The 21,356-nt window shown below is 39.4% G+C and overlaps 1 protein-coding gene and 2 non-coding genes across 3 annotated transcripts in view; 2 read left to right on the top strand and 1 right to left on the bottom strand.

Moving 5' to 3' along the window:
- The window catches only part of LOC124720190 (zinc finger MYND domain-containing protein 11-like), a 221,012-nt gene extending 206,244 nt beyond the window's left edge, over positions 1 to 14,768 (top strand). Inside the window, exons 15-16 of the mRNA XM_047245513.1 lie at positions 5,119 to 5,247; positions 11,252 to 14,768. Of these exons, the coding sequence (XP_047101469.1) occupies positions 5,119 to 5,247; positions 11,252 to 11,374 (252 nt within the window). The 3' untranslated portion in view covers positions 11,375 to 14,768. The remainder of the gene's footprint in view (positions 1 to 5,118; positions 5,248 to 11,251) is intronic.
- Positions 14,769 to 18,613: 3,845 nt separating this feature from the next.
- Trnat-ugu lies at positions 18,614 to 18,688 on the bottom strand. Its single transcript has one exon. It is a non-coding gene; the product is annotated as a tRNA-Thr (tRNA).
- Positions 18,689 to 18,874: 186 nt separating this feature from the next.
- Positions 18,875 to 18,949, top strand: Trnat-ugu. Its single transcript has one exon. It is a non-coding gene; the product is annotated as a tRNA-Thr (tRNA).
- The last annotated feature ends 2,407 nt before the right edge of the window (positions 18,950 to 21,356 follow it).

Here is a 21,356-nt window from a genome sequence, read left to right as displayed (position 1 = left end):
CATTATCCATTCCAGTCAACTACTGTTCTAAGTCTTTCATCATCTCTGACAGAATTACAGTGTCATTTTCAACTCTCAAAGTTTTTATTTCTCCTTCGTTTCCTTCACAGCTTCCCCAGTGTACAGAGTGTACAACATTGAGGATAACTACAACACTTTCTCAGTGCAGTCCAGTTGTAATGATTGCATCACTCTTGTATCATTCGGCTCTTACAACTGCAGCAGATCCTGTACAAGTCGTAGATAAGCTTTTGCTCTCTGTATTTCGTCCCTGCTACTTTAGAATGTGTAAAAGTGTATTCCCATGCACATAAAATGAGCAGACTTCTCTCCAGCTTGTCTGTTTAGCTGACTGAATGCTCTCTTTTGTGTTTTCAGTGACGAGTGTTCCCTTTCTAACCTCCCACTTACTTTACGTAATGTAAAATTACAATTTACAGGAATTGTGATTGGCCATCAAACCTCACAAGTATCTTCTGTTATTTTGTTTGCGTCATATTTTCTCAATACCTGAAGGAAGAAAGTAAGAGAAAAACATTAAATTTGACATTTTTGAAAAATGATCTTTTGCCTATATGGTTGTTAATTAGCACCTGTTGTTGTTTGCACAGTTTCCCTAGTGCTTTAATCCGACTTGCAAAAACTATTTCAGGGTTTGGTGTACATCTGTGCACACAAATAAATGGAAATGTCACAGGCTATTTGTTTCAGTTTTCCACATTCTATTAATTATTTTTGCTGCTAATCACAATCATATGGCAGGGACAAGCTAGCCATACTATTACTATTGCCAAAACTTTTTACATCAAAGTACTTCCGCCAAAGACATAAACAATACTGCTTCTTTCATATTCCACATTTTTTTCATGTTTTGTATATGTTTCAGTAGCTAATAATAATAATAATAATAATAATAATAATAATAATAATAGAATTGTGTTCCATTGCCAGCTTGTAATTTGTTTTCTGTTATTGCAGACCATTTCTAATACCATTGTTTTCTAATCTGTCTTCTGTTTTACATTATTTAATCGAGGAAGTTTGTCTCTCATCTCACTGATAAATTATGTCTTCCTTGTTCACAAGGCAAGCCTAGTGTTTATAGAATTTCAATTGTGTTTCTTTAGTTGTCTTTGTTTGATGTTCTTTTTATTGTTCCACAGGGATCCTGTAATTTTTGCAGCTTTATTCTTTATCTCTTTATCGTAATTGAAAGAAATGTCATAGCCCAGGTAGTTAGGATAACTTACCTTGATCGATTATTTTGTTTTCTATCACTCTTGTTGGTCACTCCTGTGTTTTCCTTAGAATGCCATTATTTTTGTCACTCTAAAGACATTTTGAAGTTATAATTTTGACCAGTTTGGTTTAGTTTAAAAATATTATTTTGTAGTTCTTCTTCTGAAGTGGCTATTATGGTCTGGTTATCAGCACACAATAATGTTGTTAGGATTCTGTACCGCAATCGGTGAAAACAGCACCCTTATACGGTAACTTCAATCTCTGTCCATCGCTCTACCCCTATGTCTGTCCATCCAACTGTCAAAATTTTTTTTCTCAGGAATGGGTAGTCATATCAGGTCACTTCGCACTGCAGCAGATGTAAGCCTCTAAGTCAATGCAGTCAAAAGAGACGGTCATTTGTGTTACATATGAACTCATTCATCTCCCATTGGACTAGAATCATGAAATTTGACAAGCAGCAAGTTTTCACAGTATAAACAAAGAAAAAGATCGCAAATTGGGTAACTTGTCATAATAGCACATAAAAGTTTCTTTTGCCATTAGGACTTACAATGGCATCGTCCACCCATCTAAAGCGTAAAAGAAAAATTTTACTGCAGTGAAACATAAAATGTAAGTTGTAGTTGTGTTTTAGAAAGTAAATAAAACCTATTTTATTAAATCTTCTCTCTTTCTGTGTATATAAACTGAAGTCCCGTGCTCACTTCTTTTTGTATGTCCAGGCTAATGTGAGAAATTACTGTAGAGATTTTGATAAATTCTTAGATTTCCCAAGACTGAAATCTTGCCAGTATCAATATCGATGAAAGGCAAAAGTCATAGCTATGGTATAAATAACCTATCTGTATTTATAATAGTTTGTACTGAACTTTCCAACTTGCACTTGGCCAGTTTTTACATAATAGTCCTTGTCTAGTTTTATTCCTTTGTTAAATGTGGAAAATCCAGGATGGAATGTAACAATTGTTTTATTCCTTACTTGTTTTTTTTGTTCTCATATTCTCTTTTTTGCAGGATTTATATCCCCCTGAATATCCATGAAAAATGTGGAAATTTTTTCATCTGGGAAAAATTCAGGGAATTTTTCATGGTTTTAGTTTTGCTTTATATTTTTGTAATTTTGATGGGTAAGAACTGATACTCTTAACAAAGAATTTTACTTCATCCCACTACTGCAGAATAATGCTGTGGCAATAAAACATAAACGAGAGAGTAACACCCAAATAAAACTTGAGTTGCAAAGAAAATGCACCATTTGTTGCAAAGAAAATGCACCATTTACAACAACAGCAAAACGCAATGTACACACAAGCATCTGCTAATGACAAAATGTGTGAAAGGCTTTAGGATGAAGACTATGCAGTACTTTGTAACAACAAACTGCTTTTATCGAGTGTGATGTCACAACTGTTTACGTCTCTAGCAGGCCACGGGAAAATATTGCAAATGGGGGTTTGAGAAGCTTTACTTTCAAAGTAAATTTACTTTTATGCAAGACAAATTATGTTATTTGTGATAACTTGCAGAGAATTTCTTAAATCATTGATTGTTTGACTCTCACTCAAAACTTACAAGTAACACTTGGAGGGCCAACTACATAGAAAAATTTTGGGACTCGGAACACCAGCCACTTATGGCATTATTTGAAATTTTAGTGGCACATTCATGTTTGTTCTATCTTAATGGTTAACACTCACCAAAAAAGATAAATGTTACATGTGAAAGCTTAGCTTTTCTTGCACCTCTACAGTGTGTATATTAATTTAAAGTATTAACGTTTCCTATTTGTGTGTTCGTGCTGCTAAACTGTGATGTCCCTACTGGCTGGCTACATCACATGTCGTATGCTCTGAATATCTGCTGTTATTGGCTGGCAAGATCACATGATGTGAACAATTGGCTGTCAAAAGCGCATCGTGCTGTGCAATCTCGATTTCAGTGCTTCAAAAGCTACTGTGCTGTATTTGGTGGAATTTGTATTTATACTTTCGTAATACTTTTTATGCAGTGTACATGTTGGTGCACATCAGAGATCTTTCCAAAATGCACTCTTTTTTTTTTTTTTTTTTTTTTTTTTTTTTTTTTTTTTTTTTTTTTTTTTTTTTGTTTCCAGTAGTGCCGGGAAATTCTACACTGGTGTATAAAACTCTGAACATCCAAAGGATTGGGAAATTTTACAGCTGTAAGGGAATTTATATTTTCGCTTAACATGGAAAAAGGTGTGTTATTGTCACTCAGGGAAAAGTGTATTTTTAGTTGGGAAATCCAGATTTAACAACCCCCCCCCCCCCCCCCCCCCCCACCACCACCACCACCACAACAACAACATTATTTCACTTCTGTGTTAGTTATAATTTCATTATTACAAAAAAAATATATGTGTGTTGTAATTTTTAATAAATATTGTGTGAATGTAAATCCAGTTTATATTTGCATTTTATATTGATACATGTGAGAAAATCATGTAAGTAATATTCAGGTCATAAATACAGGTATAAAAAAGTACATGAAGTTTTACTGGCCCATGTTGTATGATGTGTGAACAAAAATTAATGGGAATTTTCATTTTTTTAAAGAATCTTTATTTATTCATCATCATCATCTTCTACTACTTTTTCTCCTTCAAAGTAATTCCCCTCAGATACCGCACATTTGCAGCAGCCCGTTTTTCCAAACTTGGAAGCAGTTCTAGAATTCACTTTTTGTTGTGGTATTCAGCTCATTTGGTATTCTGTTTGTATTTCATCATTGGTGGCAAAACAATGTCCCTTCACATTTCTCTTCAGCCTCAGGAATAGAAAGTATTTGCACGGGGCAGTGTCCGGCGAAGACAGTGGCCGAGGCAATGTAACTGTTTTGGTTTGTGCCAAAAAATTGTGACCAAGCGTTGAGGTGTGAGCAGGAGCATTATCGTGATGCAATTCCCATGAGTGGATGTGCCACAAATCTGGTTGTTTTTGACCATATGACCATAAGGCAGGAATTCATGATGAGCTATCCCATTGTAATGGAAGAAAACGGTGAGAATAATTTTGACATGTGATTGAACTTGTCTATTATTATTCTCTCTCTCTCTCTCTCTCTCTCTCTCCCTCCCTCCCTCCCTCCCTCTCTCTCTCTCTCTCTCTCTCTCTCTCTCTCTCTCTCTCTCTCTCTCTCTCCCTCCCTCCCTCCCTCCAGGCAGTTTCCATTGGGACGATTGGGCTTCGGTTTTGACAACATACCTATATATCAGTATTCGTCACTTGTTATAACCTTTTTTGGAAGTTCTGGATTGTCGTCGATTTCATTCAGCAGTTCCTGCGTGATATCGAGGTGACGCCATTTTCGGTTGAAATTCGAGAGATTTCGGAACAAACAGTGCACGTTTTGTGTACAAAACATCCGGAAAAAATTACTCAGAATGGGCCGAAGGATGTGCTTACGTCGTCAGGAACCTCTCTGACGGTGATTCGGCAATTTTCTGTACTTATTCCGCGCTGTTGTCGGTAACTGGAGGGGTAGGACGTCTAGTGCGGTCGTTATCTCAGACGTCTTCTCGACCCTCTGTGGAACGTTTATTCCACTTTTCGAGCAAAATGTAATGGAAATTCTTCGATCAGTCTTTTTCGAAAGAAAAAATTCACCGAGCTTTCAAAAACACGTACGACCTTTTCAACTATAGACAGAAAACAAAATATTCGAAACAGCTGCAAATGCAAATGTGCACCGAACGTGTGTTTCGAGAAGATAAAAAATTTTAAAAAATTGAAAATTAAATATATAATGTCTGAAAAATTAAAAAATTACCATTACTTTCTGATCACACTTCGTGTATTACGAGTAAATGTTGTTTCGTGTCTGTCAGTAAATATCGAGAGTTTGACCTCGCAGGTGAGGGCGGAGCTGGAACTGGAGCGACAGCGCGCCGTGCGGCAGCTGGAGGAGAAGCACGCCGAGGAGCTGCGCGCGCTGGAGGCGCGCCACAAGCAGCAGGTGTCCGAGGTGAAGCGCAAGCAGTGGGTGAGTCCCGGCGGCACTCCCTCCGCGGGTGTCGGGGGTCGCGTACGTCGGCACTGTGCCGGCTTCCGTCCTTCTGCAAGTGTGAGAGCGGCACCGTTGCGGTCGCTTCGTGCTCACCAATTCTTTGCATCTTACTGAAGCGTGCCGTAGCTCACTGCCGTGATGAGGTGAAAAGATAGACTGCCGGGATTGGGTGGCTTCTGACGGGCTGTGTATTGAGAGATTGTGGAGGATACGAGATGAAAATTAAGGGATCCGGTGTGTTCAATTGCAGGTTTGCTCCATCACAGGAATGCCTGATGTCTGGAAACAGCTTGATGCTAGTCCGCACTTTAGATGGAGAACGAACAAAGTTCGTCCGATGCAGTCGTAATGGTTACATTCTTGATTACTAAATTTACAGCCCTCTTTGATCCACCCCCCCACCCCCCCCACCCCTCCCCAATACATAAACTTACAGGGTGTTCATAATTGAAGTTCCAGTTTCAAAACCCTGTGGAAAGAGAACCACTGCTCAGAATGACGGTGAATTTGAATGGCATATTATTGCCACGGTGGGGGGGGGGGGGGGGTTGTGGAAATGTAGGTTTGCCTTTCCTTAATCTACGTATGGTATATAGATCAGATACCTGTATACCGGCAGATGAGCAAGTGCCTCCCTCTCTCTCTCTCTCTCTCTCTCTCTCTCTCTCTCTCTCTCTCTCTCTCTCACACACACACACACACACACACACACACACACACACACACACACACGAGAGAGAGAGAGAGAGAGAGAGAGAGAGAGAGAGAGAGAGAGAGAGAAGTCAGTATGCGTACTCACTCTTCTTTCTACGCTGGCATAGTCCACTTGCCCTGGACAGGAGACTCGAGTGACGGGTCTTCAGTTAAAACAGACAGCTACGGAGACTGACAATCTGAGTGCTAGAGTGTACGGAGACTGTGTGTTTGAAGGTGATGTCAGAGGATCCACTGGTGGGTTTAAAATGAGTTTAGAGACCTCATCTCATTTCTTGTCTCTAGTTAGGAAACATATGCTCTGACACAAACAGGACACCACTCAATAATTAATAATCTTTCCATATACTTAAGAAATCCTGGGTTCTTCTCTAATGACCAGCATACAGCCAAATTTATATTACAGCCGTTATTTTTATTTCGAGATTGCTTGAATGTCAGTTGCAAATTAACTTTGTAATATAAATTATAATGTTAAGGAGACCAATAAACATATGCCAGAAGTACTGAGGAACTGAATCCAAAATTTGATTTTGGTATGCAGTCATTGTTCAAAAGGTGACAGCTTGCTCAAAATGGTGGTAACTGTTAAAAATACACAAAAGTTGGAACAGCTTCTGTTTTCTTCCCCGTGGAGGTGTAGGAATACGGTGACTACAGTTTTCAGACAATTGGAACTGGGGCAGAATGTGAAACCTATCTTGGCAGAAGACATAATCAGCTCCTTCTCCACGGCAGGTAGTCCCCGATGCTGGCTTGCCGACACGTTTGGTGACTGCTCTTGTTTTGGCCTCGTAGGCTAACTAGAGGCCGTAAAAGTCCGGAGTACAGTCGCCCCTGCCCCATTCTGTTTGCTTCCGTCTGGACTGATGTCTGGCTCGTGATGGGGCTGACAAAATTATGCTTTGCTTCAGCACGTGCTGCCTCAGACATAGTCACAGTTTGGTTGTTCGTCACTTTGAGTGGAAGCACTTAATGTTGCCTTCGTACAGATGTCTATTTTCTCTCAGGTTACTCGTCTGTCGAACACCGACGGCACCGGCTGTACGGTAAGAAATCGGCCGAAACCTCTCCCTTCGTGACCTCCATCACAATCTCGTGGGTCTGTCTAGGATCTATTTGTGCACTCTCTTCCGAGCACCAAAGTATCATACTAGAGTTAGTTTGGCTTCAACAATTTACTGTAAAATTCCCTTTTTACACTTTTCAGCAGACTGACCCCCAAAAAAGTGTGAAATACAGAAAAGTTTAGGAAATGCAGCAAGTAAAACGAATAAACTACTCTTACTTTCATTCTCTTTATATTGTTCAAAATATGAGATTAAAACAATTTAAATTCTGCTATTTTTAAAAAATCTGAAACAGTGAAGCTAAACAATCACATTACTATTAAGTCATTTCACCTGTAATTTCTTAGAGATAGGGAGCACATCGGTGAGAATGCTCCAGTATTTTGTCCACTCTCTCTCTCTCTCTCTCTCTCTCTGTGTGTGTGTGTGTGTGTGTGTGTGTGTGTGAGGGGGGGGGGGGGGTTGGTAACTTCAATCAGGTATGTGGAGAGCATATTGTCATGTTTTCCACTGAGAAAGTGTCCTATATTTGCAAAACTAATTTGCTCCACATCACAGCAATAGACGTTTTTGTTATTTTGTGTGTTTTTCTTTTTCTTTGTAGTTACAGAATTTGAATATCAGTGGCAAGAGATTAAATGAAAATAAATTACAATTTGATACGAAAATGCCTCATTGTTAAAGGAAAAACGTTTATATGTTAATAATACTGTTAAACCTCTATAACTAGAAAAAGATTTTGTTTTCTGTTTCATTATTCACATTTTTATGCAGTTACCAATTGAAAGTAAAAACATGCTGTTTTATTCAAAATTATGATTCAATATTTGTCTGTCAACATTCTCATTTGAAAATTAATGTAAAATTTTAAAAAAAATTAAAAGGAATTTGTTGTTAATTGTTAATGCTGAGAGTCAAACCATCGACTTCGCCGTTACAGGACCACACATTCAGCCATTGGGGCTCTGTTAAAAAGCTCAAAATGCATCGTACTTAACAGCGCTCCAAAACTTTTCTTTCTGTGTTAGGGAGGTGGTGTCTATGCATTTACCTTCAAATGCTTAAAGTACGAAGAGAATCTGCAGGCGTCTGTAGAAGATCCGACAGTTTGTCAGACTTTATGCGTTTGTCAAATTATTTGAGAGTTGCCGTTCTGTTTGAGATGTTTGCCGAACATCAGCTGTATTTTTAAATATTGAGGGATATTTTGATTGCTGACCAATTTGACAATCAAGTTTGACCTTTTTATGCATGTGTTTATTAAATAATAGCTAGTTGCTTGCCAAACTAATATCTGTAACTTTGAGATATCTGGCAACTAGAGCAGATTTCAAGGTTTAAAGTGTATGCCCTGCATTGCACTTCATACAATGCTCACTAGTGTCAAAATATTTCGTGGTGCGATATGTAGAGTGCATTGCTGCAAAAGTGAGGTTAAATTTTACAAATGAGTTGATCATTTACAGAGGCCTTAAGAGGGGCATTTGTAATAGGGATGGTGGTTTTCAGTGGAATAACTGGTTTTCAGTTAAACCAGTTATTTTCATCTCCAGTTTAACCTAACTGTCACAGTCTCTAAAATAACTGACGTTTTGTTTTTCAGTACTATTATTACTTTTGAACAATAAATGTAGACATTGCACAAAGACTGAAAAATTCTATGACCCTCTCAGGCTTTCGCATTCATTATACTTTTCATGATACATAGAATCATAAATCAAATAAAATAGGTAAAAAAAGACTTAGTCCATCCATCATTTGCTGTTTTTCATGAAAAAGTATGGAGAGTTCGAATACTACAAAAAAATTGACCACTATTCTACTAATTATTCAAATTTTTTAAATCTCTGTTAAAAATCAGTTGTAATAGAGGATTGTACCACTACTTGGTGCAAATAGTGCGTAAAAGCATCAAAACTAAGGTTGGAGAAATCTATTTTTCGTATTAAGTTGTTTCTGGGGGCTACAAGCAGGCGAAGGTATATTATACAGAGACAGCAGCGTATGAACTAATTTCTGTTTTTATCATAAACTATGAATTGTTCGTTAAGTTTTCAATGTATTACTCGTGCCACAACATCCTCTTTCTTATTATTTCATAGAACTGGCAGACAAATAATAAGTTTTTGTGTAAAAATTGTAGTGTTCATTTTCCTTTAACTATTTCAAATGAAACAGCTGTTTTTTAGTCAAATATGTATGCATTTTTACTTTTTAATGTGAATTTGAATAAATTGACTTTTTGCTGACAAAAACAAAAAATGCTCTCTTAAAATATTCCAATGAACAGTTTAGATAGTGGCCAAAATAGCATTTACCAGCTACAATTACATTATAATAGTTAAAATTTTAGTAATGAATGAATGAACCAAACGGCAAATATTTATTCTCCAATCTGTTCGTAAATACTCATTCTATAATGTGTTGACCTGTAGGTTGACTCCTTTCACTATCATGCAAAAGTGATATCTATCTATCAGAACTCACAAGGTGCCCTACCAAACTTGTCGTTAGAAAATTTTTTTCTTAAAAAAAAAAAAAATTTGCACCACTGTTATGAGCAAGCTGATACATCGCTTTTATACCCATCATCAGAAAAAAAAAAAGAACCCACTACTGGCCATTAAAATTGCTACACCACGAAGATGACGTGTTACAGACACGAAATTTAATCAACAGGAAGAAGATGCTGTGATATGCAAATGAGTAGCTTTTCAGAGCATTCACACAAGGTTGACGACAGTGGCGACACCTACAACGTGCTGAAATCAGGATAGTTTCCAACCGATTTCTCGTACACAAACAGCAGTTGACCGGAGTTGCCTGGTGAAACGTTATTGTGATGCCTCGTATAAGGAGGAGAAATGCGCACCATCACGTTTCCGACTTTGATAAAGGTCGAATTGTAGCCTATCGTGATTGTGGTTTATCGTATCGCAACATTGCTGCTCGCGTTGGTCGAAATCCAGTGACTGTTAGCAGAATATGGAATCTGTCGGTTCAGGAGGGTAATACGGAACGCCATGCTGGATCCCAACGACCTCGTATCATTAGCAGTCGAGATGACAGGCATCTTATCCACATGGCTGTAACGGATCGTGCAGCCACGTTTCGATCCCTGAGGCAACCGATGGGGACGTTTGCAAGACTACAACCATCTGCACGAACAGTTAGACGACGTTTGCGGCAGCATGGACTATCAGCTCAGAGACCGTGGGTGCGGTTACCCTTGACGCTGCATCACAGACAGGAGCGCCTACGATGGTGTACTCGACGACGAACCTGGGTGCACGAATGGCGAAACGTCATTTTTTTGGATGAATCCAGGTTCTGTTTACAACATCACGATGGTCGTATCCGTGTTTGGCGACATTGCAGTGAACGCACATTGGAAGCGTGTATTCGTCATCGCCATACTGGCGTCTCACCCGGCGTGATGGTATGGGGTGCCATCGGTTGCACGTCTCTGTCACCTCTTGTTCACATTGACAGCACTTTTAACAGTGGACGTTACTTTCAGATGTGTTATGACCTGTGGCTCTACCCTTCATTCGATCTCTGCGAAACCGTACATTTCAGCAGGATAATGCACGCCTGCATGTTGCAGGTCCTGTACGGGCCTTTCTGGATACAGAAAATGTTCGACTGCTGCCCTGGCCAGTACATTCTCCAGACCTCTCACCAATTGACAACGTCTGGTGAATGGTGGCTGAGCAACTGGCTCGTCACAATACGTCAGTCACTACTCTCGATGAACTGTGGTATCGTGTTGAAGCTGCATGGGCAGCTGTACCTGTACACGCCATCCGAGCTCTGTTGGACTCAATGTCCAAGGATATCGAGGCCGTTATTACGGCCAGAGGTGGTTGTTCTGGATACTGATTTCTCAGGATCTATGCACCCAAATTGCGTGAAAATGTAGTCACATGTCAGTTCTAGTGTAATATATTTGTTCAATGAATACCCTTTTATCACCTGCATTTCTTCTTGGTGTAGCAATTTTAATGGCCATTAGTGTATTTCTAGTAGCAGAGAGCAAGGAAATACCAAAAGATTGCAGTTATTCTGAAGTAAAATACTTATCGGTCGGTCGGTTTTTCTCGTCCCTAGTCTGTAATGCCCCCTTGTCAAATAACTAAATTATACTAAACTTCAGTGGACACATGCGTTTACTAAGCCCCGCACTCCTGTTTCAGTGCTACAATTGCGAGAGCGAGGCCATCTACCACTGCTGCTGGAACACGGCGTACTGCAGCATCGACTGTCAGCAGCTGCACTGGCAGAAGGAGCACAAGCGCTTCTGCCGCCGCAAGCGCTAGACCGCTGCCTGGGCGCACGGCAGACCCAGACGCGTCGCCACAGACACTGCTGCAGCTGCTTCGTGTAGTGTGCTCTGGCTGCGGCCGGGCTAGCGACGCGCCGGGGAAGGAGCTGCGGCCCGGGTGTGCCGCCACTGTGCTTGTACCGAGTACTGAAAAGGGAGTCTGTTTCGGCAGGCGACGTGGCGGTGCGCCACACTCTGGAGCAGTTGGTGTTACGTAAATTTTTATTACAATATTTCCTTGTAACAGGGTGCACAGACTCTGTAGATTGTCAGAGTGACAAATTCTGCCGCATCGGCTGCCGGCCGGTGGGTTAAAGTTTCGGTTTACTTTGTTTCCATTACTGCACATTTCGGTTAGTAGAGGCTCGGCCAGACTTCACTGTCGATATAGAACTACAGTGAAAGAGCGAATGTTTGTCATTCTGTGACTTGGAAATTGCTCAAACTTGAGCCGGAGTATCTCAGCTTTGATGAGTTATTGTTAATATTTTTATTATTTCTGTACAGGTCCTGTTGGACCACAGAGTGCAGGTTTTTTTCCCCATGTTGTCCAGCAGTTTATCTTTTGGCTGAACAGTTTTGTGTTTACTTCTTCCATTGCTTCTGTCTGGGCTCTACCTAGGTCCTCTTTAGATTGTCAGATCTGCGGTATATTCTTTAATCTACCTATACGAGTGATATTCTACACGGACCTTTGAAAATGTTTGTCGGAAACAGAAGGGAGGGTGCCCGTTTCTCGGCAGCTGGTCTGGCAGAACATTATCGATCTGATAGTTATTACAGCTCGTCTGAGACCGAACGCAATTTCTTGCTAGTTTCACACATTTTGTAAACCGTTGTGCAGATTTCTTCTCGCAAAGTGGGTACGTTCTCGTAAGTTCTAAGTACTGCTAACAGGACGTTTTTCAGTTCCACCGAGTGATTGTGTGGAGCCCAGGTCTGTCGTTATACAGACCAGTAGTCACATCTATACAGAAAAAATTGAAATTGTGAAACTGAATATGCTTCTTTTCTGGCCAAGGATGGTGCGGAAAATAGTAGCAGATTGTTTACAAATGACACAGTTGTACGGGTACCAAACGAGAGAAACAAGATTTTCCTAGAGTTTTGCGGTGAGCTCGCCCTTCGCTCATTTCTACTTTCTGTCCCCGCTGTATAATTTACCTCTGTGGTAATGTAAATAACACGGTCCCGTTTGACACAGTAGGAATTTTAAACTGCTGATGATTACTGTCTATTAATTACCTTTAGTTGTGCAGATTTAGTAAAATGGCCTTGTTACATTCTGTGAGGTACTGCTCTCTGAGTGCACTGATGTTGTGGTATGTCTGTTGTTGTTATGTTCAAAATGCATTCTGCACACCAACTCTTTGTACATTTTGTCTGTGAGAGTTGGAAAGATAGGAAGAGGATCGCTTTGGCTCCTTTGTTTGTTCACCCGTCATTCACTATTCTCCTAATAAAACTGAGACCTTTTTTCCTTCCACACGATAGCCGACCAGCTCTACGAGCCTGTGACATGACCCAAAGTTTCCGTAACTGCAACTGTTTTTTGTGTCTAGAACTTGCAACAGTCTTGTCACAGTACACGTGTAGGCATTCCCTACACTTATAAATCCAGTTTCCCTGTAGCAACTCATCCTTCACTGTTTACCTATGTGAGCCAGTTGTGACTGTGTCTTGGATTTAAAACTGTGAGTGACAGTTATACATGGTCAACATGTAGCCACTGACATTTAAAGTGAAGTGTTGTTGTATTACAGGAAGATATTTTGTTTGGACAATGGGCAAGCCCAGGTGTTTATAACAACAATTATTGTATTTCAAAAAGAAACTATAAAGTCAATAAGCAGTGTAATTTTTTTATATTAGTCAGGTGTTTTTTTCCAAAGAATACGCACCCGTGTGTATCGATTTGTGCTCTCTCGTATAAGACACTCTCCGTCACACCCGGGACGTGTCTGTCCCCCAGAGCAGAGGTCGGTGCGTCCCGGCGAGCTGCCGTTTCAGAGGGATGCCTCGGAGGTGCGGGGGTCCAATTGAATCTGTGTAGATATTTATGTAAGTGCGAACTCGTGAATGTGTATATTTATATTTTTTGAAGCGATGTTTGAAGGGAAGAAAGGAGAAGAATTAGTGTTTGCTTAAGAGCAACAATTGTTGTTGCCCCGAGAATGTGACAATTATGTGATGGACAGTGTCACTGTTATTTTTGAAGTTCTATTTTGCTTGGCCAGAACAGTGAGATTTGTGGGTGTTGTCTCCATTAGGTCAGATGATGTCGGTGCTGTTATGCCATGTGGGGGAGTTGTCCGAAATGGGTGGTACCAGATTGTGTTGCGTAGCTATCATCACCACTTCATATGATGATGATGATAAATCAAGTAGTCCTGTCAAAAAGGTTCCATAACGAGGTTTTTCCTCCATTTTCAGTTTGCATACTGCCTCATCATTAACATTCATCTTTCCATTCTTAAATAAACAACATGACTGTTCGTACGTGGCACGAATTTTATGATGTAATGTTAACTGCATTGAGATCTTTTGCTACTAAGAGCAGCATTACATAGCAGATTTCACATTCGCCAGGATTTTAAATTGCAGCACTTATTTTGAAAGGCTACTGTTAGCGAATAAGAAGCGACTTGCCTTTCTCACTGTTGCAGCATAACACACTACACCAAAACCGAGGTTATTTTCTGGATATTCCTTGTTAGTAGACTATCACAGGCAGGAGAGGTAGCAGTGAACGGCTTGTGAGGTTATGGGTTATTAGTAAAAGTTGTATGAAAACTATGAAGAGGAGACAAATGTTAATTGAAATGCAAACTTGTTTCTGCCGTATATACTCATCTACTTCACTTCCATTCTGTTGTAAACTGCTTTTTAAGTGTGGTCCTGTGGTGTTTTTTTCAAAGCATGTGTCATTGTTATTATTGTTATTATTACTTTTTAATCTCTTTAATGATGATGATCTTGAACCATGTAACTACTTTCTTTGTCGTTTCCTATTTCCCCAGTACTCCTTCATCTTCTGTCTCTTGACTTCTTAATACGGTCTTTTGCCCATATTGTTCTTTTTTCTCATATCTTCTGCTTTGAAAGCCTTCTAAATTTACTACGTTATTCTTTAAAAAAGTTTCCCGCTGTTATTTGCGAACTGTGATGTTTTTTGTTGTTGTTCTCTCGTTTTTATGCTATTTTTGTTCCTTTTTCCATAAATACATCAATATTTTGTTTCATTAGCCAGTTCTCGTTTATTTGGTAGAAGTGTACAAAAAAAAGTTAATTTTTGCTTTGCCATTACTTCTCATTTTCCAGCCATGTGTAATTTAAATTGCATTCATTATTTTTCTAATTATCCGTCTTTCAAGTACCTCTCTTCTTTCCTGCTTATAGTTCATCGTTATCATTCGTGTGTATATGTTATTTCCATTTTATGAGGTTTTAGCATCTATTGCAAATTTTTCTAGCTCATTTTGCTGTACAGTTTCTCCAAGATATTTAAATTAACTATTTCTCTTTATTTTACCTGCTGTTTTTCTGTGTACTTTGGTGCATTTGTTGTAATTGTCATGAATTTGGCTTTTTCTGTTGAAATTTTGGAACGACTTTTATTTGCTATTTTTTTCCCAGAAGATTTATTTGAGTAACTGCTTCTGTCGGATTTTCTGAAAGTATTGCAAAATTGTCTGTAAAAAGATTGATTAATTCTCTTGGTTCCATTTCTTTTCTCAGAATTATTGATCCAGTTTTGTCCTTTCTTTCTTTCTTTCTTTCTTTCCTTCTCCTCCTCCTCCTCTCTTCTTTTAGCTCCAAATTCCACATTCTTACTTTTTTCCTTCTAAAACACATATACACAGTAAAGGTGATAAACTGTCTCCTTGTCTAACACCAGGTTTTATTTCAAAGGGCTGAGATATTTCTCTCATGAATTTCACTTAAGATAATGTATTTGTTGGAGTTTCACAAATTGTGTTTACTAATCTCACTTCAACACTAATTTCTCTAATGATTTTGTCTATTATTTCTCTGTCTACCGAATCAAATACTTTCTTGAAATATGTAAAAGAGATCATAATAGATTTGCTGGTTAACATTCCCTGGCAGATTATTGATTTTAAATTTAAAAACTCTGTTCTGTGTAATACCTTTCCTTTTGAAAGTCTTGATATTCTCCTAGTTGTTTGTCTAAAGTTTATTCAATTCTGTTCAGGAGAATTTTTGATAATATTTTATATGCCACAGGCAGAAATGTAATTGTTGAGAAGTTGCCTATCTCACCCTCTTTACGCAGCAGATTTATTATTGCTATTTTCCACTCCTATTTTAGTGACTCAACAGTAGTAATCCTGTTAATGACACAACAATGGTAACCCTGTTAACGACACAAAGCAGCATAAGATTTCTGGATCTAAGATTTTTGTTATGATGGTTTATAATCTTTTGCATATTCCCTATCTCCATCAGATGCCTTTCTTCACGTTTTTTTTTTTCATATCATGCTTTACTTTTGTACTTAGTTACTAAACAATGGGAGCTCCAGGTAGGAATATCAACAATATAGGAAGACAGATTGCTACTTATCGTAAAAAAGACACATTAAGTTGCAGACAGGAAAGATGAAGACACTTCCGTAAAATATACTTGGAAGGAGAGACAGTTTATGTGATCGCTGTAAGCTTGTTGACACCAGTACCTAACAATTTAAATTGTATATTACAGCACTGAGGACGGTCACTGAGTGACCGAAAATCGATTTTGCGGTTAATAAAACAAAAAAATACAACCAGTGCCGTCTCTCCTTCCAAGTATATCCATTATCTGGTCGTGGTGCACAGGACACTCAAAGGAGCCGCCAATCCACTTCCATAAAAAACACACACACACACACACACACACACACACACACACACACACACACACTTACGTTCACTGCTGGTGCTTCCACATACCGGACAATTGTCAGGCAGGGCACTTTGACATTTTCTGAACCTGCAGCAAGGAGATTTTGTAAGAAACGAAATATGGGAAAAAAATGTAACACAATTTCTTTTGTAGTGAGTTGAGGCATAAGTAGTTGTTTTGAACATAGAGTTTAACTATCATTTTAGGCGTAGTAGAGGGTAGTCACTTATGAAAATATTGTACGTCGGTCATTGTACCTATGATTAGAGGTAGAGAAATATTTATATTCGCCATAGCAGTTTGTGCACAGATTTTGAAAAATTAAAAAAGTAAAAAAAGGGGGGAGAGAGAGAGAGAGTGAGTGAGTGAGTGAGTGAGTGAGTGAGTCAGAGGCAGAAGGCAGGGAGGGAATTTGGATTGTTTCAGAAGATGGGAATTTGTTATGAAATTTATGGACTCGGGTGTACACGGCATTGCTGCTTGTTAATTTTTGACTCGTAATTGTGGCATCATTCACTTGGTGACCCGGTGGATGTACGGTTTCGGCATTGTTCTTCTGACACCTCAGCTGTTTCAGGAATGATTGATAACCAAACAGCAGTAATGAACACACCTGTAAGAGTTTACAGGGTTAGTGTTCGGGAGAATGTCATGGCATTGCGAGTTCTTGCTGTGTTCCCCACTGTGATATCGAGTGTTCTGCCTGTCTTCGGCTCTTTCCATGCAACTGTGCTCTCTGGGCCAGTCACCCTTTTTTTTCTCCCCCTGTTCTCATCTTTTTGTGCGGAAAAAACCTGATAATTTCCCATGTAGAGAGTGCTGCAGGTACTACTATGGAGTGCCAAGAAAAAAGATAGACAAGACCTAAAAGAGATTTTATATGAATTAGGAACTATTAAATGGTGAAATGAATGCCAAAATACAGAAAAAAGAACTGTGGACAGCTGAAGTAAAAAAAAGTAATATTTTATGCACACTATACTGATATTTTCCTGCACGTCATTGATCAGAGGCAACTATACTGGTTTTTAAACTAGTTGTGGTTGATATTAAAGCAACGTAGGTATTTGTCGTATCTTTGTCTACTCAGAATGCTCTCTGGGTTATTTTACTATAGTGATTTCTTGGTTAATTGTTTATGAACTGTAGGTGTGGATAAAATAATATTCGTGTATGTGAATTTACTTTCGATGCTGCATGTGCTCTTTTATCCAGATTAGGCCACAAACTTTTAATTTAATACTGAAGAACAAAATTCATCCCCAAGCTTAGTAATTTGTCGTAATCTAGTTTCAATGTATTTTCATTTTCTATTGGTGCCACAGATAACATTCTGTATATTAGTGTCTTAAAGAGTGTACTTCCATGTAGATCATCTTAGTCTAAAACAAAAATTAGAGTTTTTAAAAAATATTGGCAAGGCAAATTAATTTTCTCTGTTCTTTGACAATTGCTCCAATTAAACTGTCTTCACTTCAACCTGAGGTCGTTTCCGGTATTAAAAAAATGTAAGTTATCATAATTGATGACGGTCAGATATACAGTACTTCGTAAGGAACTGCATTACATAAATTGTAGTGAGTTACTGCCACATTCTACTCTACTGAAATTGAAAAATTGAAATAGCAGCATTCTTTCTAGCAGGTACACTTTTTTAAATAAATATTCACAGCTCCATTATATTCATTTTGAAATGTAATCTGTTTCCACCAATTTAGTTTCTTCAGCGAATATACGTGATGTTATGCCACACACATCAAATGTACGACGTTATACGATTGTAGGTTGTTGCGGCTGAAGACAAAAAGTGACTTACTGGAAGCTGAAATCCAGATATTCTTTTTCCCCACATCAACAAAATTATTACATTATCAGATAATAAATGCAGCAAAGAACATCCACAGTCTCGACGGCTTATTCTTCCGGGGCACAACTGTCTGTCACGTGCCGGGCGCTGGTCAGGAAGCTCGCCAATGTTGTGCCTGCTTCCACTTGGCTACTGAACAATTAAAGACGGGCAAATCGTACAGGCATATTTATCATTACGAATTGATGTTTGTAGAATGAGTAATGAGTTCCGTACAACACGAATGGGTCTCTGAAGCCGGACACGCCGTAATCTCAATATATGTCAGCACAACACGCATTTCGGTTTTGGCTTTTTGTAGGAGACTTGCCGATTATATATGACGGTAGTATCTGTTCCCGAAAGAACACATACCGTGGATGACCGTGCAGCTTTGCTAGAAATGAAATGATAATTAAATAGACACCCTAGCTGCAAACAGGCGTTGATATACTTCACTGGAGACATGTTGAAAATGTGTGCCCCGACCGGGCCTCGAACCCGGGATCTCCTGCTTACACGGCAGACGCTCTATCCGTCTGAGCCACCGCGGGCACAGAGGGTGGTGCGTCTGCAGGGACTGATCCCTTGCACGCTCCCCGTGAGATCCACATTGCCAACATGTCCACACCACTACATCTATTAGGTGCACTACGAATGTAGTGGTGTGGACATGTTGGCAATGTGGATCTCACGGGGAGCGTGCAAGGGATCAGTCCCTGCAGACGCACTATCGTCTGTGCCCGCGGTGGCTCAGATGGACAGAGCGTCTGCCGTGTAAGCAGGAGGTCCCGGGTTCGAGTCCCGGTCGGGGCACACATTTTCAACATGTCCCCAGTGAAGTATATCAACGCCTGTTTGCAGCTAGGGTGTCTATTTAATTATCATTTGACTTACTGATTATTACATTTTTGCCGCACAAGTGACATTGCGCACTGCGTACCGTATCCCGGCAGCCTGGTGCTGCTGCTGCTCTGTGACAATGTGGAAAGCATTGCTGTGTCTTTGGTTGTCCTTTCTTCTGTCCTCTGTATTTTGACTTCTTGCTCGGCACGTCAAAATGCCGTCTTTCATCATTGCTAGTTGACCGTTATCGTCTCAGTTTGGACGTTTGCTCTGGCTGCTTTTGTTTTGATGTCGGTAGCACTACCGTAGTTTTTGAAAGAAATCTATTTCGCAAAGTAATAAGTTGTCCACTGCGTGCAATAGTGAGTATTATTGGTTCAGATTGTAAAATCGGTGTTACTTGTGGGTTGTGAGAATTGTCTCTGTACGTGCTGTTTACTTTTTGAAGCTCTACTAACAACTAAGCTTTCAGGATTGTTACTTAAATTCACACGGATGCAATTCGTATATTTACCATTGAACAGGGTCAATGTCCTGTAGTCTTAAATGCCAATGACCAATAGATGTGTGACAGTCACATGACCCCAGTAACTGTAAGTTTGTCACTGTAACGTGCAATGCGTTTATGTGAAACAAACTGATCAGAACACACAGAAATACAATTGAGTATCACAAATTTAACACACAGTTACAGAGATAATTATACCTGTTGACAGATTTTATTAAATTTTGCCATAATCCAGTGGGGAACTTTGCATCAGTCACCTTACAGCAAGAAGCTGTTTGTGGAGTGTGACCCGAAAGACTCACCTCCGTATGAGGTGTTTGGTATGTCGTCTTTCCCATTCTGCGTGTGATTTGCTTCCATTTTGTCCTCCGTTTGACTTGTTCCTTTTTTAACTAAAATCTCTTTCAGTTCTTGTCTTGTTATTTCTCTGACAGTTTCCAGTTATTTCACCCCATTGTTACAACTGTAGATGCCGAATGTTGATGTCCGATGTTCACACGAGAAGGAAGTAGCAGTTTTGCTTTCCCCTTCTGCCTGAAGTGGAAAGTGTGTCATAACAGAATTAAAAATCTCTCCGTACATTTTGCGACAGTTTCTGCCTCGCTCGTACGAGTTTCAGCTCCCGAGAACGTGGCGGATGTCTGTGACCGTACTGCCCTCTGATCTGCCATTCATTAGTACGTGAATCGACACAGTTCTGCCCTCGGTTAATCTCCGACTACTAAATTTGTCTGCCCTAATCTTTATGTAGACTACCCTTTCTCCCGTTACGAGGCAGGCAGAGTAGAGATTTTTGTGTGTCGCTTTCTCGTGCGACTCATTCTAGAACTCGCACTTGACTCAAGTGAAAAGGTAAAGCTTGCGATCTTAGCACCTGTATCTGATATGTATATATGCACAGTGTTGAATATTGTTGAAATGTTGTAGTGAACTAGTTCCTTCATATGATTTCAGTGGAAAATTTACTTGTGTTAGGTGTTTCCATTTGTTAATCATTTATATACTGAATTGTTAGATTATGTTGTACTGAATAAGGTAAAAGATAGCAGCCATGGCTAATGATTCTTTATGAACATGATGTGCTAGTTGTTTTGTGCATTTGCTTATCAGCAGTGTGTATTGGTGTGCCCCAAATTTCTGATTCCATAAATATTTGTACTGTATATCTCTTTCTTTTTTGTAATCACCCTACCTGGTATGTAACAAATGAATCAATAAAGAGCTATTTGTGTGTTAAATAGATTTATTGTTGTACCACTGCTCTCCTCTTTTCCCCTTTCCAACCTTTGTATTCTGGAGTACCACCCACTGCAGTTTGATACTCCTGGTCTATAGTCCCATTAAAATTACTCGATAGTTGACACTTCACACTTTGTAGCAGGTTTCATTCAGGCAGAGCCCGAACTGTTTGCTGCCATAACAATTGGGCAGTTCTCTTCCTATTTCTTATCTAGCATTCTTTGTTGATGTGTCTGGATCCCAAATCATGGGATTGGTACTTTTATTTCCTATTTAATCGCAAATGATAACCACACACATGCGCACGCACGCACGCACAATGGGTGCATATTAACGTGTTGTGTTGAAGGTAACAGGTTTGAATCTCGTTAAATGCAGCAAAATTATTTTTTGTTTCTAAACCTAATGAAAAGACTTTCATTATTATTTTTATTAAATTAATTAATTCATTGAAATGTAATTTTTTATTTACAATTCTTTGCCTTGTCATTTTCATCACCATACTGACATTTTTATTTGCTCCTATTTTTTTCTTTTTTCGTTTGTAACCTGTGTGTGCCACGTATAACCTGGAGCCGAGTGCCAACGAGAGCTGCTCGTCATTTGGTGACACGGCAGCTCGTGTAACTG

This window comes from Schistocerca piceifrons, chromosome 11, assembly GCF_021461385.2.
Source record: "Schistocerca piceifrons isolate TAMUIC-IGC-003096 chromosome 11, iqSchPice1.1, whole genome shotgun sequence".
NCBI lineage: Eukaryota > Metazoa > Arthropoda > Insecta > Orthoptera > Acrididae > Schistocerca > Schistocerca piceifrons.
This window is presented reverse-complemented; position numbering and strand designations above follow the sequence as displayed.